The sequence below is a fragment of the Pleuronectes platessa genome, chromosome 18 (genome assembly GCF_947347685.1).
Source record: "Pleuronectes platessa chromosome 18, fPlePla1.1, whole genome shotgun sequence".
In the NCBI taxonomy this organism is placed as follows: domain Eukaryota; kingdom Metazoa; phylum Chordata; class Actinopteri; order Pleuronectiformes; family Pleuronectidae; genus Pleuronectes; species Pleuronectes platessa.
The window spans coordinates 3,335,258-3,358,910 of NC_070643.1; the positions used below are offsets into that span (position 1 = coordinate 3,335,258).

General features: G+C 41.0%; 1 protein-coding gene across 1 annotated transcript in view; it reads right to left on the reverse strand.

Moving 5' to 3' along the window:
- The window catches only part of LOC128462003 (retinoic acid receptor beta), a 126,591-nt gene that overhangs the window by 52,835 nt on the left and 50,103 nt on the right, over positions 1–23,653 (reverse strand). The window contains exon 2 of the mRNA XM_053447222.1: positions 20,707–20,855. Coding sequence (XP_053303197.1) covers positions 20,707–20,855 — 149 coding nt within the window. The remainder of the gene's footprint in view (positions 1–20,706; positions 20,856–23,653) is intronic.

The window sequence follows — 23,653 nt, forward strand, 5'->3', positions numbered from 1 at the left end:
CAGCTCTTTGGACTCAGCTGCAGCGTTTTGTGTTGCCCGAGGACTGGGTAGAGCCGCGGGGAGAGAGGCAGCGCGGCGGATTAGCTTTCACCCTTAATCGTGTCGACATCTTATCACTGCCGTGGAAAGTGGAGAGGACACTGGAGACCCTGAGGGGTTCCAGAAAAATGAGGAGAAGAGGTAGAGTGGAAAGTAGGAAGGTAGGGGGGTGGAGAGGGTGGAGAGTGGTAATTATCCAGTTCATCCAGTCCAGGCTATTACTTACACCAGCAGTTTACTGGAAAGACATTAGAGTTCAGGGAGCGAACAGCCTTGTCAGAACGACTATGGGAAAAAATACAAGTTGGAAAAGAAGGACAAGAATAAGAGCAGGTTTCCTAAAATTCTTGTTCCATTTTAGGAAATGAATCAGGAACTTTAACCGACTGCAATCATGTGAAAGTCCATTATTCCACTCCAGTTTTCTGTTTTTTCATTTCAAAATAAGGGTTTGAACTAATGGTCGGATTAGAGGCTTTCTCAACCAAATGCAAATAGTTTGATACTGTACTCCATGTACACACATTTCTCCAAGTGAACACATCAATTGGGCCAAGTGGGTTTTGTAGAAGCTTATAATGGACATTTTGGAAAAGACAAAATGGGGACAGCAGCGGTGTTGTGCTTCAGCCTGCTGTATCAACCGAAACAGCAGAACAACAGGACAAGAAAGGAGCCGGACTGCACAAAGAGTCACATTGTTAACGTGGCAAATGTGAAACCTCAACTGATAAGGCACAAACAGTTACAACATGGAAATCAAGACGCAGCTCTCTCAGACCCCCCCGCTCTTCTCTAATGTTTCTCCTTCTCTCTCCAACCAGCCCCCGATACTCAATCAGTGCCTATCTGTCCATCTGAACATCTGAAGTGCACAGATGGACCAGGAGATACAGTGGAGACTGAAAGGTAAGATAAGGGGAAGTAGAAAGGGGAGGGCAAAAAAAGAGGTCATGGAGAGGAGGAGGAAGAAAATAGCTGGTAAGAGGCCCGAACAGAGGAGCTGTGTGACTCACCCAAGCAGCTCTGAATAGCTGCAGAGACACAAAACTGGAGACCAAACGGGAGGCATGAAAAGATAACAGAGGAGAGAATGAGGAGGTTTCAGATCACCCAGTCTTCCCCAGACGCCCCACTGTGGCCCTATTCTTCAGGTTGCCGCTCGCCATTCAGCGCTCATCTTTCTGCCCCAGACCTGCCAGGGGCCCCCGCAGCACTCAGAAGCCATGTTTGAGCTCTCTCTCTCTCTCTCTCTCTCTCTCTCTCTCTCTCTCTCTCTCTCTCTCGGTGGGAGGCCTCCGTCCTGCTCACTTGCACATTAACACACACCCCACACAGGCAGACCTGTTGCTGACCTGTCCCATCCAGCACAGGCAAGGCAAACACTAGAAACACTACTGTGTCGCTTTATTGTGTGTCAGTAGATGTGGATCTTTTTCTACGGTTTCAACTTATTCAGCTGTTTAGGATACGGTTGGGCCTAATATCTGGAAATTCTGAAAGGTTAGTCACCCAGCCCTTATCTCCTTTAGTTATAGGGTTACAATTCATTATCAACAAATTCAGAGCTTTGAGTTCTAATTAGGCACAAATTAGAATTAGACAAAAAGTAGTTTTTCACAAAGCTCTTGCTCTTTAGTTGCTAACTAGCTGTTTGGTCCTGAGTAGGTAGTCTGCTGAGAATGTATCAGTGCTGTTGCCGGAGACGATGCACACAAGTGTGGTGTAGCTGAACCACAGCAACAAAGCTGCACGCCAGAAAACTACCAGTGAGCTGAAAGCTGTCTAAATGACTTTGTAATATTTCCAAGGGTTCATCACTGTGAGAAACCCTTTTCATTTCACAGCATGTAGATTTGTTCAAATGAAAAAAATATTGATTAGTGCAACATTAAAGTTCTGGGCACAGTGATATTGTGACCAGTGCCAGTTCATTTCATTTCAGCTTACGGACATTTCCAGATGGTCACTACCAGACTGCAAACTATCTTGACAGGGCTCAGCTTTGAAAACAGAGAGCTGGACAGAACAAGATGGCAGAAGCTTCGATGCTACTTATTCAGCACTATAAGACCCCGGCTCTGCTGAATTTACAAACTCATCCACAAAGGGGCTGCAGTCCATTGCAAAACCATATGTAGCAAATACTCCATGTTCACCACACAACAATGGAAATACTCACTACAGTCATCCTGATCAAACTCAGGGCACCTCTGAATCTCGTTCATAATTCAAAATATGTTCAGAAAATACAAATGAATAAGTTTGCATATTTAGAATAATGTTGATATAACGACCAAGGTAACTGAACAAAAGTAAAATTTGCATAATATGCAACAATTCAAACTGAAAATCAACCCCAAATGTGTAATGTGAATGGCCCCCTTATGAGTTTGGATCTAAAATTAGTTCCTAAACTGATGAGTCACCTGTGAGTAACTTTTACATGAACTGATTTAACCAATGATCAGTCATTGATTTTACATAAGCCAGGTAATGATAGCCAATTGAAATCCAGGTGTTTCAAAAATGTGAAAATTGTATGTGAACTTAATGGGGACACGACTAATTTCGCTATTGAATTTAAGCTTTGCAGTGCTACCAATAGCAGCATTCTTTCCTTGCACATTAGTGTTCGACTTTCATGCTAGTTTAAATCATCCGCGCGACACAGGGGAGAGGGCAGGCCAGGCCACAGCCCCACCTAGTTGTGCACTTCCTAAAGTTAAAGTGTCAGTGTGTAGGATTTAGTGACTTCTAGTGGTGAAGTTGCATTTTGCAGCTGAATACCCCTCACCTCACCCTCCCCTTCCAAATATGAAGGAGAACCTTTGGTAGCATTCAGTTATCATAAAAACGCAGTTTGGATGACTGTAAAAAACATGGCTCCCTCGTAAAGAGGACCTGCTCCCGATGTTATTATAAAGTATTTAAATAACAAGGGTCGATTCTAGGGTAAAGAAAAACAATTCTTACATGAAAACACACCAGTGAAAAAATCACAAGGGTTAATTTATATTCAATTTCTGCCTATAGTTCCCTTTCATCTAAATCTTACTCACTGGACCTTATAAGATAAAAGCTGGGTGGAGCTGGGGCTGGAGTATTTAACAGGCGTGTGTTACAGTTAAAGCTGTATGACAATCTCCAACCTGAGGGCTAAGAGGAATGGTGTAGCTTAAAATAAATCAAATAACAAAAACAATTCTAAACATGTAAGGAGAAGGGCTGACACAGCACTGCCATATACAGTAGAAAAATTGTGAAAGAGGGAAGGATGAGGTTGTGTTAGTACACCAGTGAAATCTAGGTCAGAGTGGGAGTCAGTCAGACAGCACTATGCTGCATCAGGCTGATTGATTTAACTCTGAATACACGTTAACAGAGCTAGTTTTCTATCTCAACACGACGCAACCACATGTTGTTGATAGTCATATGGTTTTCACATCTCATTGACCTTAAGATTTGTTTGGAAAAGCATTTGGTGTTAAGGTAGCTGATAAAGCAATGATAATTTAAACAATACAATATATCCTGATCAATGCTGTGACTATGATTTTCCCCATTATTGATAAAAAATGGTGTCCATCTTTTTCACATTTTTGCCAAATCAACAAGGAACTTAATATCCAAAGCGTCTCTCTAATGACAAACTTGCACATCAACCCGAAGCACTAAATGTGCATCATTCATATTTAGGATACCTGTTTGAGCAGGTAACTGCTAATTCCTGTGACAAATAGCAGAACGGATTTATTCCTTTAGCAAGTATCTCTCCACTGCACCACATGGGAGTACACTTAAGACTGTTCCTCCTATTTCTGTTGTCAACCAAAGAAGATCTTGATTAACAAAAATTGCGACTAATTGTCAACCAGTCGATTGGTTGCAGGTAAGAAAAATCGATTGGTCATTAATATTAACACAAATTTAATAATATTATATTGAAACCTACCAATGCCTTTCAACAGGAAGAAACCACCAACAGTTGACCAGTTGTAGCCACACCAACTCATTTGGAGTCCACTCAAAGTAAACACTAACCAATCTTAAAATAATTTTGACCTAGACCAGTCTCAATTAGCTCAGGTGAGTTCAAGCTTATTTCTTAAACACCCTGTCGCCAATGGAAGTCTGTTGGTGCAGCACTTTACTCCTTCTAAACAGAAAACCAGCAATTGTCCAACAACTGACAATTTGAACGAGAGTATAACAGCTAACCTGTCGCCCGGGAAATGATGGTCCATGGACTGCATTTATTTAGCACTTTCCTAGTCTTACTGACCACTCAAAGCATTTTTTGCAATACAAATCACATGAACCCATTTATGCATTCATACAGCACTTTTATACGCAGCACTTTTTATCACGAATCATTCACACACAGGGACAAAGTGTCTTGCCCAAGGACGACTCAGCCTGAGGATTGGAGGAGCCATGAATCGACCTCCTAAGCCACCACCTCCACTTCATAGTCCTACCTACTTAACACATAAACAACCTGAGCTCTGCCCACACACACAGTCACACTCCAGGTGATACATAACTAGGGTTGCAAAGGGGCGGACAATTTCCGGAAAATTTCCGGAAAATATCCGGAAACTTGCCATGGGAATATTGAGCTCGAGATTTGGGGAATTTTGAAAAAAAATAATATTCGCAAGTTAAACGCTGCGCAATAAAAACATCATTCAAAACTCTATTCTAAAGATATATGGAATGCAGCACATGCTGCACGTTGAATTTCAAACCTGCACTGTGCATTTCACATGCACAGATAATTCCCAGCATCCTGCACACTACAGCAGAGCTATTGAGGCCTGCTGTAGTGTGCAGGACTAGTCAGGTAAGTTTCGATGATATTACTGGGGAAAATATATTAACATGCTGATTGAGGATTGTTCATCTGTCCATCTAGCCCAGGGGTGGGCAATTCATTTTCTCGAGGAGCCACATGAGAAACATGGACAGTTGTGGAGGGCCGGACCAATCAGCTGAACTCAATTCTACTCATAATAATTTGATAAGCTTCTACAGCTAAGAGTAAATGTTATGGTTAGGCAATGAAAAAGTGAGGCAGGCAAAGTAATAACGGCAACATTATATCACACTTTAATCAACATTTACAAGAACAGTTGTGAACAAAATATGCAATTTTTTTGCAGTATTCCAAAGATCAGCTTTAAATTAACTGTATACAAAGTGCTATTACTATTTGCATATAGTCTTATCACCCCATTTGCTGGTTGTTGTTTTTTTTCTTGTTAAGTGAGAGATATCTAGTCTGTTTTGGGCTTGAACAAGTGCACTGAAGTCAGGTTGAATATCTGAGGTGGATATGCAAAGGACAGCTGACAGGTGATCATCAGTGAGAGAGGATCTGTATCTGGATTTGTTAAACTTCATCACAGAAAATGTTTGTTCATAAATGTAAGTAGATCCAAAGAGAACCTACCTCTTCTGAGCATGCCTCCTGAACTCTTGGATGTCCTTGTCTTTTTTTTCACAAAACTCTCCAATCTCTGCTCTCAGGTCCCATACAGTTTTAAGCACTTTGCCCAGACTGAGTCATCTGACAGCTGTGTGGTAGCCTATGTCCCCATGTTCAGTCTCATGCTCCTCAAAAAGTGCAACAAACTGTCTGAGATTCAATGCTCTTGCCCTGATAAAGTTAACTAATTTAGTTACAACATCAGTAACATGATTCATTTTGAGCACTGACTTGCACAACACCTCCTGATGCATAATACACAGGGTTCATACACATTTTGACCAATGGATTTCCATGACATAACCCTAACCATGACTTTTCCATGACTTTCAATAACTTTAAACAAACTTTCCATGACCAAACATTTTGTGATCTCAGTGTATACACATGCAAAAGAGACTAAATTTAGTATTTAAGCTAACAATGAGAATTTCAAAGCATACAGTAAACCTTGAATTACACAAATGAAAGAGACAATAGTTTGATTGACGTCTGTTGTAACATATGGCATGTACTTTTCCATTTGTAGCCAAGCATGGTTAAATCTACACTTCCCTGGCGTAGTGCATTATCTCACCTGCTTCCCCACCGAACATTTAAATTAGTACGATATAGTACGCCTGTTTATATTTTGAGCGTATCTCTTTTAAAAGCATATGAATTAATTAAAACTCAGCGTAAATTAACGACATGAAAATATGAATATAACAAATTTCCATGACTTCTCCAAAACTTTTGAGATTACATTTTTTTCAAGCACTTTTCCAGGACTGGAAACAAACATTTAACAATTCCATGACTATTCCAGGTTTTTCTAGCCTGGATGCCAGACGAACTTAGCCCCGCCCACAACAATTTGGTTGGGCAGTTCGGTCTGGAGTCGCTCCATTGGGAAAAAATGATGGCCCGACCGGGCCAATCAGATTGTCAGGGCGGGCTTTATACGATGATTGACAGATGATCAACGGTAACGTAATCAACCACGTCATCACAGTGCCCTCGGGTTGAATTCGTTTTCAACAAACATGCCTGCCGCTGGCGAGCTGAGATGTGTAGATGCTGCCATTGAGTCTGTTTTAGAAGACATCGACAGCGCATTCCATTTGAAAGAGGAACACAGAACGTGGAGGCGACGCCAGAGCACCGCGCTAATCCCTATCGCCCCGGCGCTTGGCTGTTCACAACGGACACTGAAGCGACGCTGAACCGCCGGGCAGCGCTAATAATATCACCCGTTGATCCAGTAGATCGCTGCACGGCTTTGTGCCGGTCACACCGGAGGCTGAAGCACCGCGCTGCGCCAAGGCTGCCTCGCGGTGCTTCAGCCTCCGGTGTGACCGGCACAAAGTTTTAACATGGGAGTGGATGGGAGCCAGCTGTTATTTAAGGCTTGGCGCTGCGCTGAAGCGTCCGGTGTGAACCCAGTAAATAACTCACAATGCGTTGCTTAGCATACGTCACATACTACGTTGCTCTGATTGGTTGTAGGTCTATCCAATTGAGCGAAGAGGAATTTTACTTCCTGGTCAGTTGAAACACGCCCCATAATTTTTTCCCAATGGAGCGACTCCAGACCGAACTGCCCGACCAAAATGTTGTGGGCGGGGCTAAGTTCGTCTGGCATCCAGGCTAAGGTTTTTCATGACCGTGGGTTAATTTCCCTCACTTTATCTTGCATCCGCTTCAAAAGTCCGACATTTTTTCTTGTCAGATTTGGACAGCCATCGGTTGTAACACCTGCCAGTTTGTCCCATTTGAGTCCCAGCTTGTCCCAGCATGCAGTTACCTCCGTGAACAAATCACTCCCAGTCGTCGTCCCTTTTATTGACCGCATTGCTGCCAGCTCTTCAGTAATCGCAATGTCTTTCGTCATCCAACATACAAAGATGAGTAACTGGGCTGTGTCGCGGACATCACAGCCCTCATCCAGAGCCAAGGAGAAAAAGTCAAAATCGACCACTTTCTTCCGCAGCTGATGCTCGAGATTTCCCGCGATGTCCTCGATCCTTCTCGTTACGTTTCGTCCGTAAAAGTCTCTCCGTGCTTTGTCTCGTAGTGGCGGTTCAAATTGCAATCCTTAAAAAACAGCGATCTTTTCTCGGCAAACTAAGAACACGGCTTTCCCTTTGACTTCAGTAAATAAATACTTAGCAGTCCATGTCTCGTTCGATATTTCTTGTCTTAACGTGGGCTGACATTTTTGCGGACTAATAGCTAACTCACATCTCTTCTTAACTCCGTTCGCCATCACATCATCCGATCGCGGGCATTCAGGATGTACGTCAGGTAAATGTTTAAAAAAGGCACCTTCAAAATAAAAGAAATGTTGTTGTATTCTTTGCATGATGCTCACTTATTTACGTGTGATTCCTAATATTCCGTTGACCTCACGCGGGCCGGTCACAGACAGCCAAAGGGGGCCGTACAATACCCAGGTCTGATCTAGCCTATTCATTTATCCATCAATTGTAAATATTTTTAAAGACGATTCCAATTGTTTGGCCAACTATTTATATCTCTGGCATTGCATTAGTGTTTTTTTACAAAGTTTGTACTCATCTTCTTCTACAGAACACTTCCAAGTGCACTATTTCATGTGTGGAGACATTTCACCCCAGCCAATGTAGAAGGAAAGGCTGTGTGCATTTGCAAATACTGTGCAAAGACCTATGTTGAGAATGACACAAAGATGCAGGAGCGTATAGTCAAGTGCCCAAAGTTTCCTCAGGGCTCAAATCAGCCTATGACAAAACAAAATGTCTATATTTATGTCTGTGTATGACAAGGTAATTTCAGTTAGTATAAATTACCCACACAATTTCCAGTTTTTTTCCCGTTAATTCCCGTTAATTTATAAAGTTGCTCTTCTAGTCTTGATTACCACTCACAGCACTTTACAGTAAAGTTTGCCATTCTCCCATTCACACACACATACAGTGCATCTATGAACAGCACTTTTGGTTTTTCCCAAGGACGCTATGGCATGCAGATGGGGAAGACTGGGATCGAACTGCCGACCTTCTGGTTGAAGGACGACCGCTCTACCCCTCAGCCACTGCCGCATATATAACATGCACAAAATTCAAGACTTTGAACTGGCCCTTTACTAATGACTGTAAAAAGACACAAAGCAGTTTCAGCAGTTGAGCAGCAAATTGCACTGCAGGGACAGTACAAGGATGCGGTGGCATAACAATCATATCTATTTCATGTCATACTTCTGCAGTGTTGACCCTCTCTGTCAGATTTTTCTCTCTCTATTAGTGCCTTGCACTTCTTTTATGTTGTACAACGTTGACAAATCACATTATGAGAGTGAGTGTTAGCACCGAGGGGAGCTGTATAGATTATGGTGACAGGCAGAACGCACTCAGAGAATGGCCTCGGCAGATCCATGTCCTTTTTTCCCTCTCTATTTCTCTAGTCAGCTCAACTGGGCTCTTCATCATCGGCGTCCTGCAACAGCAGTGGACAGCAGGGAGTAAATAAAGATATGAAAAGCACCCGGGGGGAGAAGGATTATGAGATGTGAGGAGGGTGCTGCAGGCCGGAGCACTGCTATGGATGAAGGTAGGAGCAGGGTGGAAGGCACTGCATGTAGGTCTTTTAAAGGTAATAAATGTGATATTCGTCGCAATTAGATGTCACAGTAGCATCCTGGAACAAAGCAAATATTAAATCGGCCAAACCTTCCTTTCCCCTTTGTCCTCTCAGATAGGTGTTGCTAAACAGTCAATGGGTGCTGAGAAGTGGCCCCTTTACCACACACACAGCTGAATCATTTTAGACTGTGGACAGGATAGCCAACAAAAAGACAGTCCAGCTAAATGTGCAGAAAAGGATCCATTGTCTCCTACCTTTGGGTTGGTGCATATGTTAGTTTTTTCCAACTACACAATGCAGCAATTAGGGACGGGAATCGGCAGGGACCTCCCGATACGATACTATCACGATACTTACAGTGCCTTGCATAAGTATTCACCCCCCTTGGACTTTTTCCCATTATGTACTGTTACTAACTGGAATTCAAATAGACTTAAATAAACTTTTTTCCCGTTTGATCAACAAAACATGCATAGTACTTTGGAGGTGCAAAATAAATTTTATTGTGACACAAACAATAATGAGAACAAAAAAGTTGACATCTGTTGGGTGCATAAGTATTCACCCCCCTGTGTCAATACTTGGTAGAACCCCCTTTCGCTGCAATTACAGCTGCAAGTCTTTTGGGGTATGTCTCTACCAGCTTTGCACATCTAGAGATGGAAAGGTTTGTCCATTCTTCTTGGCAAAAAAGATGAAGCTCAGTCAGATTGGATGGAGACCGTCTGTGAACCGCAATCTTCAAGTCTTGCCATAGATTCTCTATTGGATTGAGGTCTGGGCTTTGACTGGGCCATTTTAAGACATTAACATTCTTTAATCCAAACCATTCCTTTGTAGCTCTGGCTGTATGTTTAGGGTCATTGTCCTGCTGGAAGATGAACCTCCGCCCCAGTCTCAAGTCTTTTGCAGACTGCATCAGATTTTCTTCAAGGATTTCCCTGTATTTGGCTCCATCCATCTTTCCCTCTATTCTGACCAGTTTCCCTGTACCTGCTGAAGAGAAGCATCCCCACAGCATGATGCTACCACCACCATGTTTCACTGTTGGGATGGTGTGCTCAGGGTGATGGGCAGTGTTGGGTTTTCGCCACACATAGCCTTTTGCATTGAGGCCAAAAAGTTCAATTTTGGTCTCATCTGACCAGAGCACCTTCTTCCACATGTTTGCTGTGTCTCCCACATGGCTTCTGGCAAACTCCAAACGGGATTTTTTATGGATCCCTTTCAACAATGGCTTTCTTCTTGCCACTCTTCCATAAAGGCCAGATTTGTGGAGTAGACGACTAATAGTTGTCCTGTGGACAGATGCTCCCACCTCAGCTGTGGATCTCTACAACTCCTCCAGAGTAACCATGGGCCTCCTGGTTGCTTCTCTGATTCATTTTCTCCTTGTCCGACTCTTCAGTTTGGGTGGACGGCCTCCTCTTGGTAGGTTTGCGGTTGTGCCATATTCTTTCCATTTTCTTATGATGGATTTTATGGTGCTCAGAGAGATGTTCAAAGCTCTGGATATTTTTTTATAACCTAACCCTGCTTCATATTTCTCCACAACTTTATCCCTGACCTGTTTGGTGAGCTCCTTGGTCTTCATGATGCTGTTTGTTCAGTAATGATCTCCAACAAACTCTGAGTCCGTCACAGAACAGGTGTATTTATACTGAGATTAAATTGCAGACAGGTGGACCCTATTTACTAATTATGTGACTTGCAAATGTGACTTGTGAATGCAATTGGTCGCACCAGATCTTTGTTAGGGGTTTCACAGTAAAGGGGGTGAATACATATGCACTCAACACTTTTCAGATTTTTATTTGTAAATAATTGTGAAATCCATGTAATATTTCCCCCCACTTCCAAATGATGCACTATTTTGTGTTGGTCCATTACATAAACTCACGATGAAATAAATTTTAATCTGTGGTTATACCATGACAAAATGTAGAAAAGTCCAAAGGGGGTGAATACTTATGCAAGGCACTGTAGGTGGCGATACGATGTGTATTGTGATTCTGTGGGTATTGCGATTCTGTAAGTATTGCAATTCGATATTACGATTTCTTACGATTTCTTTAGTTTTTTTGTTTTTTTTGAAATACTGGACCATGGAAAACAGTTCAAATACAACACAGTTAAATTCACTAAATTCACTAAATTCACTATATTTGAAGTTTTATTTCAAATATTACTGCCGGGCAGCCAATAGAGAATATAAATAAAAATGTGCCCTATTATTGTATAGTCCCTATCAACTGAAAAAAACCGGACAGATTAAGAAATGTATACCACTAAAGGCCGACGCATGCTTCTGCAACTTCGTCTGCGGCCTTTCACGCCGCTTGTTGTCATTCATGCTTTTCCAAGCATTGCGCGTGTTACAAAGCAATTCCCCACCAGAACACTAGGCGGAGTAACGTGTTTTGTCAAAGACGACCTTAGAGACGCCTTCTTTCTTCTTCGTCGATGTTTATTTACATAGCCACTGCAGCTTTTCTGGCGGACAAATCTGCCAGTCAGTGACATGTTATACAAGTGGTCATACTTTCGGATCTCTTCTGCCAAACGCTCTTCTATTTGGTCCATATTCGTTCTTCTAAATCTTCCGTTGTTTCTGCTGGTATTATGTGGCATGAAACCGGAAATGCGACTCCGGAATGGATGTAGTTAGCAGACCAATCACATCCCTTGCGGGCTGCGTGAGGCTCATGTAGCTTTGCCATATAGTTAGAAAAATTGGGCGACGCACGTAAGCACGTAAGAAGAGATACTTAAGCACGTAAGGGGACCGGAAGGGCTCTTGCGCTTGCGGGGCCCGTGAAAACGCAGAAGCATGCGCCGGCCTTAACGCTAGCGGAGCGCCGGAGCCTCAAGGAACAATATCAACTGTGGTAAAATTGGCATACGATTTGGGAGGCAGCATTGTGATTTAAAATCTTCATTCACAAGAATCGCGATTCCTAACTGAATCGATTTCCCCCCCCATCCCTAGCAGCAATGGGGAAATACTCAGAGTTGGAGATCTCTTATGTTATTAGTGGAGAGGGATCCCTCACATGTGGCTCTCTCTGAGGTTTTGAAACCATCTTGCTTTATCAATCTGGGGAGGAAGGGACTGGCTACTAAAACCAAGTTCTGTTCAAAGTATTACTCATCAAACCTTCATATTATTTGAATCCATCGCAGGGTCATTTGTGTCGAAATTATTGTGTTGATGAATCCCAAAATCTCCGTACTCACAAAAGCAGAAAAATGCATATTTTATCTTGTTACCATATTTAAACTCCTGCATAATTCATTGTTACACAAAGGAGGTTTTATTTTTACTCCTGTTTATGTGTTTATCTGTTAGTCAGCAGGATATCTGATGGTACAGCGGCTTCCATGCTGTGAGTGGTGCTTCCAACAGAGAGTAAACCTACATCACTGTATTAACTCCACACTTTTATTCACACAAAAACAAAAGGGAAATGTTATTAAAAAACAAGTTAAGTTAGAAGTTTAAAGTTTTAAAAATGGTGAGTCTTCTACCTGCACCTACAAACCCCAGCACCTGCGACCACCATATTACCCAAAATGTTCCTTAAACTTATTCCTTACAGGATAGTTTTTTTTTCATTCCCTGCTGCTGCATTAACCACATTTTAAGGCTTCTTCCCCGACACATAATCAGATCTGCTTGAAGTGGTCTGCTAGGATAGGTTGGCACTCGCTGTAAGGGTGAACAATGGTTCTAGTAAAGAAACAAGTTGAAAACTATAACAAAAGAATAATCATCCTGATTTTAGAGGCTATCTTTAAATCTGATTTATGTGGTTGTTAGACCTGACATGATCCCAACATTAAAAGATAATTTTAACATATTCTGTCTTATTCTCTGCTGTTGTACCATCCATATTAACATCGCATCCATTGAGTATTATGGGATTTTCTGCAGGTTTGGAAAAAACACTTATTTAGTGTTTCACAGCTTTGACTCAGGTACAGCATGTGTTTCTGAGTGCTTTAAAAATGTCTACATAAATATGTGAGTCACTAAGAAACCGTGACTACCTATTCACAGCGTTATATCCACTTCAACAGACTTTGACTGAGGCAGCTTTTGTGATCAGCCGTATCTGAAACAGGATGTTGTGAGCTATGATTGTCATCTGATAAAAACACATCGTGCAGTGGATTACATTATTGTAAATAGCAGCAAATACACAGCAGTTATTTAGCACTTTTATACAAAGTGCTGGATTTATACGTAAACCTCGTTAAATACTCACAAGTTGTTTTTCTGTGTGGAAGGTGGAACCTGCTTTAATTTTCTACATACATTATTTAAATGCAAGGCATCTGGTTGGTCGTGTGAATAATGAATTAAGTCTTTCTGAAATCTCTAAATTCTGCCTCGGTGAGAAACTGAGATTTGTAGCTGAATGCAGGTGAATTTATTCCTTTATCCAGTCTCTGCATGTGGGCGTGAGGTGGAAAAGGGAGAGAGCAGCGAGGGCTGGGGGTTCAGAGAGAGGAGTGTTTCTTTGCCACTGTGTGGATTCTGAATTGTGTTTTATTCACAGAGGTTACGGTCTCCCGCTTGTCAAACCAGTTCCATCAAACTAATCCCACTGTGTCAACATCTCAGGATCCAACACGTAACAGGGGGCGAGGGAGGAGGGCTCACAGGCTCAAAGTTTTGTCTTCATCCCCAAAGGCCTGTCAGCGCCGACGACACGCGTACAGATTCAAGCCGTCTTTCTTTCTGGACATTTCAGGGCTTATGCAAAACAAAGCTATGATGTAATTTTGTAAATTGTTCTGCATCAATGCTAAAAAAGGGAAACTAAGCCACTGAAAAAAAAAAACCTCTCTGGATACTAGTCATACAGACACAGCAGTTCTCGTTTTGTTTGTCCAGGTTTAGGGATATTTGTTTGTGTCTCCACCTTGATACAGACATTGATCCTGTAGGGCTGCTGCACTGACCAATTACACTCTGAATTAGCGTTTGTCAGACATGGAATACATAATATTGCTTCATATGTAAAAGTGATTGCATATTTTTCATTCTGACATGTGCTCATCTTTATTCATACCTGCCATGACCCCTAAGGACAAGGCCACAATGCCTACACAGTATTTGGCACATGATGTGTGAAAAGATATGTCACACACTACTGCAAGCTTTTCTCATCACTTTGAGAATTCAGATTTTGCACAGAGAATTACTGGACTTTGGGCTGGGAACTAATTCATATCTGCTTACTTCTGAATGAAAAGTATTCCGCTGGAGATCATTCATTCATCCATACAGTCATCGATAAAAGTCACACATCTAAAAAAATGCTTTCCAGATTATTGAATAGCTGTAAAGAGCCACGTGTGTATTTTTGAATTGTGTAAAATAGTTGTAAATGAATAAAAACAAATCTTTGCAAATCAATTCAGAATCAGAGACTGAAATCTCTCAATATTATGGAGACTCTTAATTCAGTACTATTTAGAACACCTTTTAGAAGCCGTTACAGCTTCAAGTCTTCTAGTAAAATCTGTGCAGAGTTTTCACACCTGATTTTAGGAAGTTTATTTCATTCTTCCTGGCAGATCCTCAAAAGATCCGTCACACGGGACAGGAAGTGTCCGTGAAGTGACATTTGCAGCCCTCTCCACAGATGTTGTTCGGGGTTTAAGTCACTGCTTTGGCTGAGCCACTCAAGGACAGTCAGAGACTTGTCCTGAAGCCTCTCCAGCCTTGTCTTGGCTCTATGCTCCGGGTCATAGTCGTGCTAAAAAGAGAACCATCAACCCAGAGTCAGGCTGAATAAACGTGGAGCTGAATTTATCCTTGCCCCTAATTCTGATCAGTCCTTCTGTCCCTGCTGCTGAGAAGCATCACACCTCAATGCTGCCCAAAGAGTTCACTGTTTGTCACATCACACCAGATGATCTTATTCCTTCCAGAACTCACTGGGTTCTTAGTCTCCTCCCTCACCATGGCCCACTTAAATCATAGAAATGGTTTATACCTTTGTTCTGATCTTTGCCTCGAAACAACGACTTAATGGTTTAGTTTTTGTCTTGACAAAAAGTGAATAAAGTTTATCTTCTCAGGCGAGTTTTTTCCTAAACTGTTCAATCAATTCAGTATCCATAATCTATAGAGAATTTAGAATTGGGCAAAATGGCAATTACACAATAATAAAGAGAAGGAAACACCCTTTGGATCCTTCGTTGCTCAGGGACGGAGGGAAGCATTTTTTGGCCGCATTCAGCCTTTGAAATTGGACAGTAGTCATGCTGCTATCCAATTGCTTGAGACAGTGCTTCACTACTTCTACATCCTGGATTATCATGAAACCCTCACTGGCTGAATCCTCACTGGATAACATTCACACCTCCATTTGAAGAAATCACATTTTTTTCAAAGGCACCTAAATGTTACAGCATGTCACATAGGCTGCAACTCTGTGGTTTTATTTTGTCAAGAAACACTTAATCAGCACAAGCACAATTCTCTAATGAGTTCAGCTAACTGTGGGTCAAAGCTGAATGTTACACTATTGATCTACAGGTTAAATGATTTGACTTTTACTATCATGGTCAATCTGGGCGAATTCAATGCTATTATTTCAATACACTTCCGCTCGGATCTGTGGCTCTGAATGGCTTCTTCTCGATAGTAACAGCCCCAGAGGCTCATGGGTTTTATGGTAGTTACACACACTCGCCAAGCCAAGATTAAGAACCATAAATTCTCAGAAACTAAACTAAATAATTCAAACTGGCGCCTGTACCCCACATCTTTATGGGGGAGACCTTTTTTCCATTTGAGATAAAACAGTTAAATAGGGGGAAATGGCAGGAAACTCCTTGTGAGTCTCAGATACAGTATGAGACATGTAAACAAATGTAAAACTGCCAGCACATATGTTTAACAAGATGTATGTCCAAAAGGGGCTTTCAAATATTCAAAAGGCCTTGCTGTATTTTCATCAGAACAACTTCCAAGTGAAGAAATAGTCCCTGTGAAATCTGTTGAAAGAGTGTGTTCTGTGGAGACAGGGATACTTGGAGAAGTTGAACTGGAAAATATTGAATTTTAGGTTTTTGTAATCTGGCTGAACTCACCCTTTAAATTTCCTCTCCTCTGAGAACTGTGGTGTATTTGATTAGCAGAGACACATTTAAGTGATGCCAAAATGCGAGGCTTTACAAGCGGACAGAAATCTGAGAGCCAGCACTTCCTCATGCTTGGAAAGCTAAATTCAACGGGATGGAGTCTAGAAGACTACTTATATTCAGCCGTTTCCCCCTCATGTGTTAGTTACAGCAAAGAAACCAGACATCAGCACAGCAACATGCATTTATATCAGCTTCCTTCTGGCATCTTTAAAGTGGTCCCACAGCACCTGTGACATTTGGAGGGGTTTTCAGAAGGACGCTGTCAAACACGTCAGACAGGCAGGAAGTGCAGGGGTGACTGGACGTGAAGGCTGCCTTGACTTTGGAGGAATTCTTGACTTTGGGTCAACGCGGATAAAAACTGTCATCTGTTGCATATGCATGTACTTCTGGACGCCCATATGCCTGCACCATGTTTTAACAATTCAAATCAGCCCTGTCCACACAGGGAGTCTGCTGCTGGATCACACAGCTACTCAGGCATTAATGCGATCAAACTCTGATCAGAGCACAACTTACACCTTGAAATGCTGCTTACTGCCATTCATAGGTTTACTCTCATGCTGGTCCAGCTTCTTAAATATTAAGAATTAACTTCACAAACTGAAAATAATTTATTAGATTACAACTATATATTTATTGATGAGCTATTGGAAGACTAGAATGACTTTCTTGTGGCTGTATGATCCTGTCAAATAATTAAGTTGCAGGAAACATTTTTTCAATGGTGTTGAATAATGTCAAGAAGAGTGTTGTTTTGAGTGAAGTCAACGTTAAATTGACCTTAAACCTTTTGGATATAAAATACAAACACTTGATTGTTTTATTTTACCTCAATTAGAGACTTCTTCTTTTTTTTATATCCTAGTTGGCATGTTTGTTTTGTCTGATCCAAACCCCAGAGATCACAGTAAACACAGTAAATCATAGGATATTAGCTTGCAAGGAGCTGTGTTGTTTAATTCCTTTTCCTGCTTGAGAAAGGACTTTAGTGATTAAAGAATTGATGTGACAGTGAAGCAACAGGGACCATATCGAGAAACTGACACCGCGGCAGAATTAATTTGAATATTTGCACCTGTTCTACTCACACGTCCAAAAATCATATGTGAAAAAGCCCTGGCTTTCACTCCCTGGGGGTTTTACATTCTGCTAACGGTTCCTCCTCTCTGCTCTCCTCAATCCTCCGGCCTGCAACCCGGGAATTGATTGAGGTCCTGCACCATCAAGAATGTCCAATCGCTTAAAAAAGGGGTAAGTGATCCTGGAAAGAGACTGTTGAAATATGATATGTGTTGATACTCAACAGACAAAAAAATTAAACTTCCTTAGACCAGTCAATCGACAATGTATCAAGCATTTCTGCTTTGGTTATTCTGTAAAAGAAAACTTTCATATCTGTGCAAATCGTAAAATAAACACAATGTGTCTGTGAAAGGCTCCTACTAGCTGATTTTTATTGACCAATTGTAAAACATGATGTCCTGCAGCAGCTGTATGATGAAAAAAATGTGGCAAATAAATTAAAAAAAAAACACAACATCCAAACAAAGTACTAAAGTAAGAATTAGCCAGAGTCAGATGTTAACATAGATTTGCAGAACTGCATAGACAGAAGAAAGAACTAAAATTTAAGTATATTTGTAAAATGTATTTTCTAACTCATGGCTTCTCTTCTATTATTGTTACAGTTTGATTAATTAATGAAAACATATTTACTGGTATTGATCTCCATTACTGCCATTTCTGGGGGAGGGAACTGTGGCATTGGACTTAAAAGAAACATGTTGCCATTTATTTGAAGTTCAAAGCCTATGAAAAACAACACATGTAGGGACACTCACAGAGCTGGGACTGGCCGTCTGTGCAACGTGAAACGTATAATACTGCAGGATAAGTGCACGCATGTGACCACCCCATGCAGACACACACTTACACACTCTCACTCCCTTTCTGTCTTTGAGTCTATTTGTGGCTCTAATTGGCTCATTCACTGGGCAGTAAAAGGCTAAAAGCTACAGCTGTAGTGTATGCTTGACTGCATCTATCCAATAGATGGGGCTTTCCCCGGCACACTACGCACAACAATGCATGCACCATGGAGACGGAATACAATACAGAGAGAGGAGAGAGTAGAAAATATATTTTACAAACACACACACACACACACACACAAACATATATAATATATATGTCTGTTTTAGATTTTATATATATTATATAATCTGCTGCTTAAGTCAGGGCCATAGAAACTCATATTGTTCATAATCTCAGCAGCACTTAGACTTTAAATTTCACTTCATTCACCACCTGTCATTAGGGAATCATAATCTGTGCTCCATGTGCTCAGACCCACAGTCATGTGATGATGATGTTTCACTCATTTGTATAAACTAAGCTGCTGGGGACACACTGCACTGTTTATTTTTAGCATTACAGATAAATTCCAGTGTTTTAATATTAAGAGGGCTTAATCACACTACAGAGCAGAGATGTCAGAGGTCAAAACAGGCCTTTATGATGAGGCTTATATTGGCACATAAACCGCATGGGAGACCCCAGACAACTTAGTTTGACCCAGAGACTGTGGTGAGTGAACTGATCACCACCTCCCTCTGGGGCCAAAAACTCCAAAGGATTCCTGGCATACCACTGCTGCAATTACAGAGGTGGGGAGGAGAGAGGACATCACACTGCAGCGTGGCTACATGGAAAAAAAAAATATGCATAGCCCAGAAATAATTATACAGGATGTCTGTGAGGTTTACTGTACATGTGGTATTCTCCCAAAAATGTAATCCATTACTACTCCCACTGACGACATAGATCCAATATTTACTGTTTAGTGCTCAGCACAGTTTTACATATAAAGTGCTCCAATGCAATGCTCTAGTAATGCTTTCAAATCCATACTCAGCAGCCTATTCTCTGATGGGCCTACTCAATATTGTTTATATATACAGTATGTGCATACGGGGCGTGAGCGGTTGCCTAGCAACAGCTGCTGGAAGAGCTCAAGGAAAGACAGAAGACTGAAGAAATGCTGGCAGGGCAGATGTTGGGAGGAATTTCTAAAAGTAGAGCATTTGGGGATGGCAGACTGAGACTGAGCAGAGACGCTGTCATGTCACAACACGTTTTCTCAGTTTGACTTTACTCATAATCCTACAGGTCTTCTGTGGCTGACCACACACAAGTGAGGTATATGGAATTTAGTCTGTGGTTCATATTTAATGGTTAACCAAAAAGACTTGCATGTGCAACAGTACAACTCATTTTTGTAACACAATATGTTTTGCTTGTCTCTGAAATCACGTTTGACTTTTTTCTGTATTGAGCCAACCTTTCCCAAACATTAACAAAAAGCTGTGAGAGTCTGAACCCAACCATAAACCAGTTTATTAGTGATGTGGAGTTACTACACGTATGTTTTCTGTCATTTTGCAGATGCATTCAGTATTGATGAATTTATGACTTGCCAAAAATATAAATTAATAATGTGTTTTTGTATATCCAGTACACATAAACCTGAAGTATGTAAAACAGTTTTGCAGAATGACATTTTAAAATTGAGCAATGGTTCTTTGTTTGGTCCAATTTAAAGTTTTGTCACCATCAGCAGATCCAGTTCTCTCAATATACTGTATAGCTATTTTTGACATATATTATAAATTCATCCACAACCCTTTTTAGGCATCGGTTAAGCATAAAACTTAATTGTTGATTTTAAAAATAGTAAGAAAGGAACTAAAGGTCCACTTCCTTTCTTTTTCATATAATGAAATGTCATATCTACAATAATCGAACATCACAAATGAGTCTTTATTGGTCACCAGTTCAGCTAACTGGCATGTCTTTTGAGTAGAGACCATGCATGAATGGGAAGAACATGGAAACCCAACAGAGAAAGGCCATTTAAGATTTTCTGCAGTGGGGAACCTGTGCGGACTACTGAGCCAGATTTCAAAAGACAAGACCAAAATAGGGGCAATGATGCCTTTCGAAAGCAGCTCCTGAGTCCTGGGACATGAAGTGAATATATGTGTTTTTATACTCATCTTCAATGGTCTTCAGACTATATTTACAAAAGTCTACAAACATACATTTTTAGTCAAGGGGTTAATAATTGTCTTCCACTCTTTCAAAAATAAAAAATAAACTTTATATAATGTTCAGAAGGGGTCAAATATTAATGATCAGATCAGTTTCAGATTACCAGCACAGCAAACAATCCCCAATTTTAATGAAAAAAAATGACCAAGAAACTAGAGCTCTCCATTTTACTTACCGCTTTCTCAAGAGGCAGTTGTGTGAACAAACACTTAAGTGTTCAATAAACAACAATCGGAAAGAGCATCACAGAGACAACAAAGCATGCCATTTCATCTGAAGAGGTATGGGAGTACTACCTTGCAGCCCTCGCAAGCGCTGACTCCATAGTGGTATCCAGAGGACTTGTCCTGGCAGACGAAGCAAGGCTTGTAGACTCTGGGAGGGGGCAGCGGAGATGGTGGGCTGGGGACGAGCTCCTCAGAACTGGTGCTCTGTGTTTCAATGGCTGCAAGAAATGCAAGCAGGAAGAGGAAGATGAAGAGGCTTGGTTTCAAATGAGTGAATGTTTCATTTAGACATCAGGAACTTGAGAAAAGACAAAGCAAACATGACATTAAAAAACTGCCTCGCCACAAAAAGAGAATTGGTTTCTCAAAATGTTGTAGGCCTGAATACTCTGACTCAGTGACTTTCTGGTTTGAGGCATTTGGTTGACTGTGTTGTGAGCAACGAACAAACAACAACATTTTCCTACTACACTCCCGACGGAGTTCACATCATCATTCTGAAGCGGGACGAATCATCCATGCTTCCACCAGCCATTCTGTGGATGATGACAATCTGTGGTTTGGTAAGTCAGTTGGTCAAATCAACACTTTTGATTTGGAAAACTCTAAGCAACTAGGCTGCCTATCCAGGGTTTAATTGACACAGATAATGGATGTATGGATAGATGGGAATATAAGCAAATAATGTATGGATTGCTTTGATATTTGAAAATGTGATGTCTTAAAGTAAATATTTGACTTTGTAATACTTTAGTTTATGACTAAATACACACATATATATATGTATATATATTTAAGATGCTGAGTATGGTACACATAATATTTGTCATCGACGAACTATCGATTTCCATGATTGGCTCTCCAGCGAACGCTTTGGCAAAGACATGGAAGAAGAGGGGAAAGCCATGCAGACAATAATATATTTTATTTGGTTAAAACCAGTTATTTGGTTATAACCAGTCTCATCTAAAAGAAGTTGAGGAATAAATTAAACAGTAGTATTTGTGGAAGGTGTACTAGTAATTTTTGGTTTTCAGACAACAAAGTTCTAAGAATACTTCGACATTCATGCTAGCAAGTCGTAGATCAGAACAGGTTGAAACTGTGCCAGACTTTAAAGCTATGCTGAGCCGCAGGTGCTGCCCTCATGAACACAACACAATTTACATAGAGAATGGAGAGCAGTCTTTGCTAATTGGATTCCATTCTTCCGTACTTCATCACAGTAAACTCAATTACTGATGGTGGGGGGCAAGCTCTTATAATTACTGGACCCTCGTCCTTCTATGGAATTACCTGCAGGTGTAATCTAATAATCGGCCTCATTTTCCCTGTGTGACTTTTTGCACATGTTGAATTTGCAGCTTTACATTCGGTTACTTCAGTGACTCGAGGGAAGATTTAACAAGTCTACGGTCCACACATCACCGTAGACTTGAGGATAAATGTTACCTCTGTAAACAGGGATGAGAAAGCGAGACGACCAGCAAGGTTAATTAAAATGAGATGATTTGTCGATTCTCGCTCTTATCTGAGTTTGTGGAGAGGTTTGGGCGCCAAGGAGAAGTCACCGTGATTGGTTATGAAACAGTGACAGCATCAAACACTTAAAAGTTCTGCAAAATCTTTAAGCAGACTTGCATAAACTTGACATAATGGTGCTGTGTTAAGATTTAGAAAAGTTTGCTGGTCGGAATTTCAAGTGGCGTTCATCGTAAGAGAAGGAGAAGTCAGCCATGTTATTTCCTCCACAACTGCAGTGTGAGCTGGTTTCGGAGAGAGGAGAGAGAGATAGACATTTGTCATCTCATTGCTCCAAATGCACCAAATGCTTCCCCTCTGTTGTTGGCAGAGTGAAGTAAGAAGCAGCTTGCATGTAAAGCAGATGTATGGAGAGACACCATATTGGTGAAAAGCCAGGGGTCTCTGATCTAAGCCAAAACCCTTGAATAGGAAAAGAGAAGGGGTGCATCTATGTACAAATATAACTAGGCCTTATGTAAAAAGTTCTAAATATTATAATTTAATCCAAACACATCAAGGGAACACCTCCTAACGTGCCTCAAAATGTTTTTTTACCAACTGAAATTTAAATACTCACTTAGTCTGTCAGGAAACAAACTTTAATGTGTATATTTATTTCCATTTCCCAAAACAGAATAAAACTTTATGACATATTTGTGGAGACAACTAACACTGATTTATTAAAGGGGACATATTATGAAAATTCCACTTTTGTAGTGCTTCTACACGTTCATTTGGGTATCTGGCATGTCTACCGTCCCAAAAACTCTGAAAAAAAACAACTCCCGCGATTTGTTGTGGTTCCTCTATGTCAGAAACGATACGCTAGATGGCGTTGAGAGGGATTACGACCCAAAAATATAAATCATATCAACTGTGGTAAAATGGGCATACGATGAGTCCTTTAAAGTTTAAATATGTTTTTATATGAACACACAGCATTGACTTAGAACAGTTGCCATTATGGCGTTACTACTGTCAGACTGCCCTTAGTGATTACGTGAATGCAGAAGGTTACAAGTCACAAGTGCCTATTTCAGGTCAAGTCCATTGGTAATGGTAATAGAGTGTCCACCTACGTAAGTCCTGATCTTAGTTCATAAGGTAGGTCGACTGTATAACCTGAGCTAAGGTCAGTCCTTTGTAGGACAAGTCTCTCTTCATATTTCCTGTTTCTTTAACAGGGTTGTCAGTCTGGTCGTCAGACTGTGGGTTATTTTCGTAATTGTCCAAAGCATCAGGAACAGGCACTTATTGACGATACCCCAAGTGTGAAAAGGTTGTAAGTTCACCTGTTCACAGTATCCCATTCAGTCAGCCATTGGTCGACATTCCTTTGCAGATGACTGACACAAAATGGCCCTCTAAAGAGGGTTATTTAGTTTAGTGTAGAGTTTAATTAAACTCAAAATTCTAAAGTAAAGCTTGAGACTTAACTCTTAACCAGATCATCAATCTCAAAGCTCCGAATCATAAAAGGCTGAGGCCTGTG